The sequence below is a fragment of the Echiichthys vipera genome (assembly GCF_963691815.1).
Source record: "Echiichthys vipera genome assembly, chromosome: 15".
NCBI lineage: Eukaryota > Metazoa > Chordata > Actinopteri > Perciformes > Trachinidae > Echiichthys > Echiichthys vipera.
The window spans coordinates 7,720,367-7,731,491 of record NC_139840.1 but is presented as its reverse complement, the minus strand read 5'-3'; the positions used below and the strand labels follow the sequence as shown (position 1 = coordinate 7,731,491).

Below are 11,125 nucleotides of genomic sequence, written 5' to 3'. Positions count from 1 at the left end.
TATCTTCTTTTAATTGTGCCGGGCTTTTTTTTAAACTTTGTTGCTGTATTTGATTTAAAAATGAAACATTTTAAAGACCGTGAACAGAAGGCAGAAACTAAGCACTGGTTTCACTTTTCTATAAGTTTTTATTTTACATATACTACAGTTTGTTTTTTTGATAAAGACCACTTCTCTTGACATTTGTAGAGCAAAGAAAAAAAAGATGTACAGGGTTTTTGGCTTTTAAACATTTTGACTGATGTTTATTTAAAAAAAGAAGAAATGATATCAACAAAACCCAGTCGATGACAGACGTGAGTGGATTTTTGTTTAGTATCATCCACAAACTGAAAGATAGAAGTGTTAAAATGCAAAGTTAACTTGCTCTCTTCGCCCTTTCAAGCTCGTTTGCATGCAGTGTTATAGTCTGGATAGGAACATTTCAAAACTGAAAACAAAGAGAGAGAAAGAAAATGCTACTTTTTCAGTCACACAAATTGCACCTTTTTTTTCTTTTGGATTTAGGACATATTGCACACGTCAGATAATGCCAAAATTAAACGTAACAGGAAATAAATCCCCATGTCTCCTCTTCATTAATGCTAATGTATAAAAACAGAACTGCCGGCGGCGGCTGAGGAACGTCACACAGTGAAGACACAGTGATTGAGATACACCGACTCTGGTACGATCACAGTAACAAACCCAGAACCGGTGACCTTTGACCTCTCATTCAGTCTTTACTGAACATTTTAAATGGGCCTCACTAACATTACTTTGCTACAGTAGCTTCTAAAATACTTCAAATTGAGAAACAAACAAAAGAACAGCTACAGGTGTAATCTAAACGTCGGCTCGTCTGCAGATTTCATGTGATTGTCTTATTCTCACTTGTGATGACGAGATTGTTTTTCTCTGATAAAATGCTTTGACAAAACCTCTCGTACTGTATGAACAGTACTTTTTTTTGTGTGTAGCCCCTTCTGGTTTTTATATTAGCATGATTAAAGATGGAGAAATTGCCACAATGCAGAATGATTACTGTACAGAGCATCTTGACATGACACGGTGGTTTTTGGTGATTAGTCTAGCCAGAAACAAAACGCACATTTTGCAGATTTGGACAGAAACAGGAGGAATACATTCTTATTTTTTTTTTTTTCCAGGTCCATGTTGATAAAGGAGAGCACAGTCCAGAGCAGAAAGAGACGATCTGTTTTTAGATGAGGCCTTTTTTTTTTTTCTTTTTCCAATACTACACATCAGCGATCGGCAGGGTTCCTGCGCAAGTCTGAAAAGTTTTGAGAAAGTCTGGAGCGGGATGTTCATGATTTCAGGGCTTTGGAAGGAAACGTGAGATGAAATACATTCAGCTTCAGGTCGATCAAACTCTTGTCTCTGCAGGAACCCCGGCTCTTCACCGACGCTGAACTTTTTTTTTTTTTCTGCCCCAAAAAGAAAGACATCTTCCAGGACACAGAGGCCACCCCGACACACAGAGGCCTCCCCGACGCTCGCTTTAACTCTCCTGTTAATGGCTTAGAATCCAGTGCACTGCTTCTGCATTTAACAAAGATATATATATATATATATACATATATATCTTTACATCTTAAACAGTTATTCTCTTTAAAATAACTCGAGTGGCTTTTCTAACCACTGCAGGACAAACAACAAGCGCTGATGGTGTTGAAGCTGATGGGTTGACTGTTGAGATTTAAAAACTGATTTCCTCTTCAGCTTTATGTACAGATCGAGTTCATTAATAAAGCATTGGAACCTTTTTTTTTTTTAAACAGCTGTCTACTGTAGGACGAAAGGGCTTTATGTAACCTTGCTTCAGAGCATCGGTCCGTGACTTCAGTAACACTGTGTTTAACGGGGATCTCTGGAGGCCACGGCTGCAGAGTCAGAACGGAGGAGAAGTTATGCCTACAAAAATATGTACAACAGGTTAATGGATTGATCCGGGGAGTAACGCTTAAAGGAGGTGAAGCTAAATGTTTTAGATCCGCTTGAGAAATCGCTGCTGCAGGCACTGAGCACCAAGGTGCAAAAAAAATAAAAATAAATCACCACACAGATGCACTTTCCAACTCCATCTGCTGATTTGTAGATTTCCCTTTTGACGAAGCGTCAGAGGACTTTTCCCCGTGCGTATAACTCTCCCTCCCTGCTACGCAGACGCCCGACAGTTCAGTGCTTCAGAACCCCTCGGCTGCCACAGTGACGTTGGAGTGACGGGAGAGCTACTGACAATACCTATAAAAAAAACACTTTTCCACCCTCCCTGGAAGTTTTGTTTTACACCATTGAATCAAAGTAGATTAGCAATATAAAAGATTTCACAAAGGCTGCACCTTCGGCAGTGATTCCAGCCACGGACACTCGACTGGAAGAGGATCTGGGTTTCATCTATTGCACAAAGCCGTTAAGTTCTCGCTCGTCTATATGTGGGGCTAACTAGCTATGAATTTTTCAAACTGAAAAAAAAACCAACTGATAGAGCGACCACATAAGTCTTACAATACAAAAACAAAGTGACGTAAAATTTGCTGAATGTATTTAAGGGGTTACTGCGGTGTGTAATGATTGAGGTGGGTCCTGCTAAAAACATGGTAAATACTTACGCAAACTTATTTTGCTTCTTATATTCATAATTGTTTCATGTGACTGTAGAGATCATGACAATCTACTTTGAGTCAATGTTGTAAAAACAAACATAAAAACTGTTCAGGGGGGGTTCCACTTTTTTGTGTTATAGGCACCGTAACACCACATCGGGGTCACACAGAAAGATCTCTGCGGTTCATCTCCTGCTCGCTGCACCTTACATGAACACCAGAGATCAGGAGTACCTGTCAGGTTCAGGCAAACGGGACACATGACGAGATGACCCTGCTCCGGAGCATCCTCGGGCCCCAGGCGGAGCAGAACGGACGGCAATTGGATGCATAGGTTTGACTTGAGGAATGCTACCCCGCCCGGCGCGCCACAGTTTTTTCGGGCTCTTTTGAAGTGCAATCTGTTGAAGGGAGATGACGGGGCCGTGAGATGATGTCAGAAAGTGAAAAGATGTGTTTTTTTGGGGGGGTGGGGCTCTGAAGACTCCTAGGAGATAATCTCCAGGATGTAGAAGACCAGCTCCATGACCACCGGGCCCTCGCTCAGCTGACACGCCCCGCTGTGGATGACGGGGATGAGAGCGCTGTCCAGATCGCTCAGGTACTGAGGCAGGAGAGGCTGGCCGTTACTTCCTGCCAGGTAACCCACCTGTAACAATGTGGACCGGTTAGACTGGATCCTCACTACTTGCAGCTTCAGATTCAGATAAATAAGAAAGAAACAGTGCAGTTATAGATTTAATGAAGTATGGATTATCATGCATTATCTATAGAAGCCGTTTAAAATACAGATCAGAACAAAAGCCACAGTATTACATTTATCTATAAGACAGCTCTGCAAACACTCTGTTCCTATTGATGAATGACAACTGACAAATATACTGCAATTTCCCAGCTTGGGGTCAATAAAGTATTTCTATTCTATTCTTGATTTTGTAACTTTGTTTTGTACCCTTAATTGTCTTTTGTTATATTGCTTCTTCTGTGTCTCATCTCTCTCTTTTTCTTTTCTTCCACTGGCCAACACCTGGTTTGTGTACTTCAAAGAAATCCACTTATCACTAAATTAATTTCCAGCACTAAAAAAAACTGCTCCAGTCACAGAGAAACACCGTCCGGACATGTTTGCTAATCTACGATTCCATCAGAAACGGCTGCTCTTGCAGTTTGTCCTCACGGTTTCCTCACAGTCTGACTAAACAACAGTGATTTCTCTGATCTGAAGCGTCCCACCTGGTCAGAGTCCAGTGTGACCCTCAGGCCCAGCTTGGCCATGCCGTCCTCCTTCAGCAGCTTCAGGTGCGGACAGAGCGCCATGCAGAAAGCTCTCGCCACGTTCTCTGTCAGCCGGCTGTGGTCGGCCGGGTCACTCAGGCCGTTGGGTTGATCTTCACTCTGGAGGAAAAACACCTGAGAGACAAAAACACAGCCTTTGATTAAGATCCTTTTAAAAAATATATATATATATATATATATTACTGATTTATAAACACACAGAAAGCTCCAACAGAAGACACAACACACAGTGGCCACACAAACTAAAGATCTGATTCAGATCCAAGTTATTGATTAGTATGGTGGACAGAGTACATTAAGTGTTTTTAAAAAAACACATTTGATGATGACAAAGTAGTGGAAAACGTGTCCTTTCAGTGTCCAACAGGGCTGAACTGAAAATTGACTTTATTTTTTTTACAGACAAAGAACAGGGGAAGAAACCAGGTCTTAAAGCTGCAGTAGATGGGTTTACACATCCCTTATGAACGTAAAGTCAGTCAATTGTTGGTGAATAACACAGTAATTGATTTAGTACTGTGCAACGTCGGTTCTACTGTTAATCACAGTTAAAAGAAACAAGGCATTCAAACCTGTGACCTCACTGCGTTAAGTGTAAATAAACATTTTTCCCTGTGAGACTTCTATGGTGGCTTGATTTCTTTTCTTATACTCCGTAAAATGATTGTACCTCTGTCCAGCGGATGACTTTGCCGTTGGCTTTGAACTCAGAGCCGTGGAATATCTTGACGCTGGTGATGGACTCCATAGACTTCCCATCGATTGGACTGATGACACTGGAAAACCAGGACGCACAGAGCAGCAGCGTTTCATTAAACAGAGTTTACAGAGGATTTAGAAACAGAGCAAACAAGTAAACGTAAAACAGAAGTTAAAGCTCAGTGGTCAGGGCAGGCGCCCCATATACAGAGGCTAAAAGTCCTTGATGCAGCGGCCGTGGGTTCGACTCCGACCCGTGGCACTTTGCTGCATGTCACCCTCTCTCTCTCTCTCTCTCTCTCTTTCCTCCATTTCCTATCTCTCCTGTACTATAATAAAGTCAAAAACGGCCATAAAAATGATCTTTAACAAAAAAAGATAGTAGGAGCCAGTGATTAGTGACACCAGACGAGTTTTAAAACCTTTGTGGGGGATTTCCTTCAGCAGCTACTGTCTCTTTTTTTGTGTTTTGAAGAACTGAAGACAACCTTCATCTCTGGTGGAAAATACATTTCTACTGTTTATTAAGAAAAAAAAAGGGTGCATGAGGCCTGAGGAGGATAAACGTCAAGCACAAAGTGTGGATGAAGAAGCTAAAGCAGGCTGTTCATATGGAACTATGACCTGATGCCAGACAGCAGACTCAGTTATCAGAGAATATTCTACTAATGAAGTGATCCAGTATCTGCTCAAAGGCCTCAATTAGATATAATAGTGAAAAGTCACATTTAAAATGGCAGACTTTATCAAGACTGCTGTAAAATTGATAGAACTGGTGTGTATCTCAAAGCCACGTCAAACCACATCATTACACCCGGCTGAGATTTCCCTCCAGAGGGCTTCCCAGAGCATGCATAATGAGTTTTTATAGCAAAGTAGTAAAAGCAGCGGTTGGGAAGCTATCAGTTCAATTGTCCGTGACATAAACGCATCTATCCAGCTCCCTCTCCTCGTCTGCCCACTGGCTCTTTTCTCTTCCCGTCTCACCCCTTGTTGAAGTTGTGGTCGTCCTCCGTCCACTGGATGTGGACGAGCTCCTGGTTCTCCTCCTGGTCGGCTTTACCGCACGTGATGGTGAAGTCCTTCATGTCCCTCAGGGCTTGACGTAGAGAGTCCATGGTCTCAGCTGTGATCTGGATCATCACACCATCTAAGGGTGATTAAGATTATCATCATGATTAGTGCTTATATTAACTAATAGTTCAGTTAGTCACCTGTAAGTCAATTAAAGTCAGAGAATCTCCGGAAAATCTTTAGTGACAAAGTAATGTCTAAGAACCCACTGCAGTTACTGATCTGTGGAAGAGACTGTAGAAGACTGGACCAAGATCAAACCAGAGCAGTGTGAGAAACTAGTGATGTCCTGTGGGCGTTTTTTGTTGAAGTGCCTTGGTTATTTAAAAAAAAAAAGAGAGCTAATACAACAGTGGTATAGCCACAGCTGATATTTTATTAAATTCTTCATTCATTCATTCATCTTCAACCGCTTATCCCGGGGTCGGGGTCGCGGGGGGGATGGAGCCGATCCCAGCTGACATTGGGCGTGAGGCGGGGTCCACCCTGGACAGGACGCCAGTTTATCGCAGGGCACATAGAGACGAACAGAGACAGACAACCATTCACACCTACGGGGAATTTTAGAGTCATCAATTAACCTAACGCGTGCATGTCTCTGGATTGTGGGAGGAAACCGGAGAACCCGGAGGAAACCCATTCTAAACAGTTAAAAAGAACAATATTTCAGAATAAATCAAGTCTTTTTAATTTGTTCTCTAGTTTTGATCTCCAGTGTATATCAGAATATTCTCCAATTTCTTGAAAATCTATTTAAAACAACAAGATAGGAATGTCTGTTTTTTGGGTTTTCCCAGTGTATTAAAAAACAAGGCACTTCAGCACATGGACACAAAAATCACATACAAATGCAATATTGCCATTTCTCATTGGTTTGTAATATTTCCCTCAACAGCCAAATACACTCAGAACCTTGACAGTTGCTACGTTTACACTTTCATATCTCAAACTCCCATTTGCAGCACTAACCACCAAGAGCTTTGTGAGGCGGCTTTACACAAATATTATTAACTAATATCTCAACATTTTTACAGCCAACACGTAGTCTGTTGTCACATTTCTCACCTTCCACAATGCTGGTTTTGGCTAAGAAGCCCGAAGAGGCTTTCAAAGCACCACTGAACACAAAGAAGCAGGCTCCGGTGACTGCAGGAAAATTACAAACAGGAAAAAAAATGAATCACAACTAAAGTTTAACTTCACGAATCAACAACCGGAGGAGGTCATATTATTTTCGGGCAAACAGGACGAGAAAATAACAGCAAGGAAAGATTTTCAAGCAAACACGGCGCTCCAGACAAAAATCTGAACATAGAAACCACACAGAGTGAGATCAAAGGCACTGTCATGGATGGGTTTGTGTATCAGCACCTTTGCGAGGCTGGTGATGGATGCTGATGGCCTGCGTCTGGTAATTCCCATCATCGTTCTGGACACAAACCAGGTGGGAGTCGGCCCGGTCATTGAAACACGCCCCCATGGCCAGCACATGCTCGTTAGACTTGTTCATGGCCTTCATCAGCTGCAAGGACAAATAATATCCATGTCTAATTAAGATGCCCTTTGGGTGTGTGGGTGTGTGTGTGTGTGTGTGTGTGTGTGTGTGTGTGTGTGTGTGTGTGTGTGTGTGTGTGTGCTGAGGAAAATGGGCTTAACAGAGGCTGCCTGCTTAAGCCTAATTGCAGTGGGCTTCTTAATAAAGTCCTCTACTTAAATGGGACGGCGTTGAGATGACAGATTGTGAAGCGAGACATTGACAAGGGTGGTTACAGCAGTTGAAATATCCCAAATTCATTCAGCTAAATCCCTTGCCTCTGCATCTCTTTGAAGCCTTCCTTTGCAAATCAGAAATAAAACTGAAAATCTGGAGGGCTTTAACCACTTGCTGCGCTGAAGGCTTGCCCGCAAGCTGTTGAGAAACGCTCCCCACTTCACATAACTGGGTTCCCATCTGTTACTGCATCAGCAGCCAAACGCTACAACCAGCACTACTCTCTGCACCGCCGCTTTCGTTCTCAGCCAAATAGTGCTTTGTGTGTATCACTTCTTCTGGTCGGACATTCATTCACACCTTGTAGGCAGCGGCGTTATAACAAATCGGCAGCCCACGCCTAATGTTCAGCTGCGGGGGCCCCTGGAGAGTTTGTCACACATCACCTACACAGAATGAACAGCTGAGTGTTGATGTTCAGGGAGCTTACATCCTCCACTGATGTCAAACAAGTTAGGCTGGTGTGAAAGCTGTCCATCAAACTCCGGTGTGAATTAAAACAACCAGACTAAGACCACTTCGAAGGCGGGCCTCACTTCGCTTCCGTTGTGAACTCTGGCGGGACTCCTGATTACCAGCCGCGACAGTGACGCTGGCATTATTTTCACGTTGTGAGTTTGTGTGTTTGATCATAACAAAATGAGGTCCTGGAAGCCCGCTGCAGCAGTCTGTCTGTGGACAGATTTGTCACCATGATAGCGTTGCAGTCGTGCAAGATTCCATCCATCCGTTCGATATTTGTTATGTTGTATATATTGCATTTTTGCCATTTATGTCATATTTGCCATTATGTCGAGCACTGTTTCGGAGGCAACAAAACAATTCGCTCCACAATGTAAAGGTTCACTGCGTATGTGACAAACTTGAAACTTTTGACTGTATATGTGGTTTTAGCATAAATTCAAAAACTAAATAACAAATCCATCTTTTGAATGTCATGGAAGTGATCTGTGTAAGCAGCATATACACACACAAGATCCTTTGGTAACCCTGCGTGCATTTTATACAGAGCATTGCATTTATGCTCCTGTCATACTCTACTTTAAGTAGTTTTTCATATCATCATCAACTTCAACATCATCAACATTTTATGGACTAAATACTCGTTGGCTGTAATCCAGATAAAATTCCCTACCACAGTAGAAGTAAATGTATATTATGATATGTACACTGAACAGAAAATGTAGTGAGAAACCATTTATGGGAGAATAACCAGATGGGAATGTCTGTTTTTGGACCTGATGTATGTGATGTTGTCATAGTGTTAGATACACAAGACTTACCTCATTGTAGCGATTACTAGGGACCTTAATGCTCGTCTTCCTCACCTCCATGTCCACAACCAGACCTTTCACCACCGGTAGTGTGTACTGGTAGTTACGGAAGTCCTACATCAGGGACGACATTTTAGTAAAAAGAACACAGTCTTGGAGAAAAGCTAGTAGTTCAAAATAAAACCAAGGCACAAGAGAAGAATACTTGGTTTGACCAAACACAGCATCACACAATAACGTTATTTTTCCATAATATAAAGCAGAGCTCTTCAGCCATTAAATAATCAATAACAGTGCACGGGAAGAGAAAAACAAAGTGACTTACTGCGAGCAGATTCATGATAGTGTGACCGGTCTCTCCGAAGAGCGGTTTTCTGAACCGAACACTAAACAGCGGACATGGATAAACTGCAAAACGAAAGGTATAGTTGTTGACAAATCCACAATAGAATTGATTTTCATTAATCAAGTGTAATTTAGTTGTATCCTTGATGCTGGTTTGAAAATTATTACCTATTCTTCTAAATTTGGTTCTGAAAAGTTACAGAAATGTGGTCACAGAAAAGGATGTTTTTAGTTTACTTTTATTTTATGGTCTCTGCCGCTGTCATCCGTCTTCGTTTTTTGTTTTTATTAACTGCACAACTTGTATTTTCTGTTTTCTATCTTCTTTATTTGTAAATGCAAATGAACTACACAAAAGACCTACACACACGTCAAATACGGTGAACTGTGCCTGCAGTTAGGAGGAATGCTCTTAATCCACAAGTGAAAAATAAGGCTGCTTTTTTCTCCAGCAACCAAAGCTCCTTAGATGACTATTTTTAGCCTTATCTCAGCAAACAGCTGGAAATAAGATCTCGCCACATCTCCCATTAGCAACAAAAAACATTCTCAGCCTCAATCTGCAGTTCAGCGGGGATCCGTAGGCTTACGAGCTAACCGAGCTCATGCTGGTCACTGGTTAAGGTAAGAGGTGACGGAGTAGAGAGCTACGCTGTTTGTGTGGAGACGATGGTAACACTTTGTGTTTAAGAGCCTCAACTGTACGTGGCTTTGTTAATGTATTCAATCCGAGCTAACTGAAAGCAGACGAGAGGCTTAGCAGAGCCAGGCGGCGCCCGGTGCTGGCAGGTCTGGCTGTGAGAGAAGGGATTTGGTGGAGAGGAGGTACTCTGATAAAACCCCTCACAAGACTTCCTATTTCATGTGAGAAGCTGTGAAAAACATCTGAGCAGGTTGGTTTGATGTTTATATGTTTCTACTGACATACTAGGCTCTCTAGATCAAGCTGGATGTTAATAGAAACGCAGAAGAAACGCTACAGGACACCCTTTTCTCCCCCTTTCACCTGATTTAACTTTGTGATGTTTGGTTCCAAGATTCAGGATTAAATCGTTTCAATGAAACATTGTGCTTTGGTCTGTGCTCTGGATGGACAAAAAAAACCCAATACAAATACTACAAATCTAAAAACTACTTACAACTCTGCTGAGCAATGAGCAGAAAATAAGGAAGACCAATCTGCGCTAAATATACCTGAAACATCTACATTTCCACGAAGACTGGAAAACAATTATCTGCTTATGAAGATCGTGTCATCTGATGGAAAGCTCCAAAACAGCTACCAAATGGCTCGTGAAGTGAGATTGTCTTGTCAACTACTGCTTTTTGATTTATGGACTCAGTAGTCCTAACTCACATCGGTACTCTGCGCCGAGCCGCAGCATGAGGCGGATGGGGAAGACCTTGGCCCAGGGAGTTTCCCACTTCTGTATCAGGATGCCGAAGAGGTAGGGCGGGTTAGGCAGCAGCAGGTCCTGCAGCGACTGGAAGGAGGGGCTGATGTAGAGGAAGCCGCCATGCTCCTTACTGCCCAGGAAGCTCTGCGTGAAGAATGAGTGACTCAGGTGGCTCAGCACGTTGCCTTTAGGAGACGAGGAAGAAGGGGAGAAGAGGAGAGAGAGGTTAGTGATATAGGAGACGTGAGGAGGAGGGGTTGGTGAAATAGGAGAGGGGAACGCACAGAAGGGTAGTGGGGGAGCGACGTCAATGGTATGAAGGAGATGAATTGAAACAAAATGAACGCAAATGAAAAGCTAAGAAGGAAAAGAGAGACTAATCAGTGTTTTCTTCCTCTGAAACCAGACGTCTAAGAATGATATAACAGCTGGAAATACTGTGTGAATAAGGAGCCTTGCTTAGTCTGTATTAAGTCCCACAACACTGAATAAAAAGGGATCTTGCCTGCTCGCCCTACAGACTCATATAACCCATAAAGGTTTCATGTTACTAATTATCTGTAGGAGGGATCGCTGGCTTTAGATGCCACATAATGCAATAATGGCATGACAGCCTTCTGTAGCTGGGACTCGCTAAAGCCAGCACTTCTTCCCGAGACCTGA

General features: G+C 42.5%; 1 protein-coding gene across 1 annotated transcript in view; it reads right to left on the bottom strand.

Annotated features, from left to right (window-relative positions):
* Positions 1-171: 171 nt before the first annotated feature.
* The window catches only part of zfyve9a (zinc finger, FYVE domain containing 9a), a 28,564-nt gene continuing 17,610 nt past the window's right edge, over positions 172-11,125 (bottom strand). Inside the window, exons 11-19 of the mRNA XM_083927869.1 lie at positions 10,423-10,647; positions 9,046-9,128; positions 8,730-8,834; positions 7,047-7,197; positions 6,741-6,821; positions 5,589-5,751; positions 4,573-4,678; positions 3,840-4,016; positions 172-3,255 (exon numbers count right to left, since the gene is read on the bottom strand). Of these exons, the coding sequence (XP_083783995.1) occupies positions 3,094-3,255; positions 3,840-4,016; positions 4,573-4,678; positions 5,589-5,751; positions 6,741-6,821; positions 7,047-7,197; positions 8,730-8,834; positions 9,046-9,128; positions 10,423-10,647 (1,253 nt within the window). The 3' untranslated portion in view covers positions 172-3,093. The remainder of the gene's footprint in view (positions 3,256-3,839; positions 4,017-4,572; positions 4,679-5,588; positions 5,752-6,740; positions 6,822-7,046; positions 7,198-8,729; positions 8,835-9,045; positions 9,129-10,422; positions 10,648-11,125) is intronic.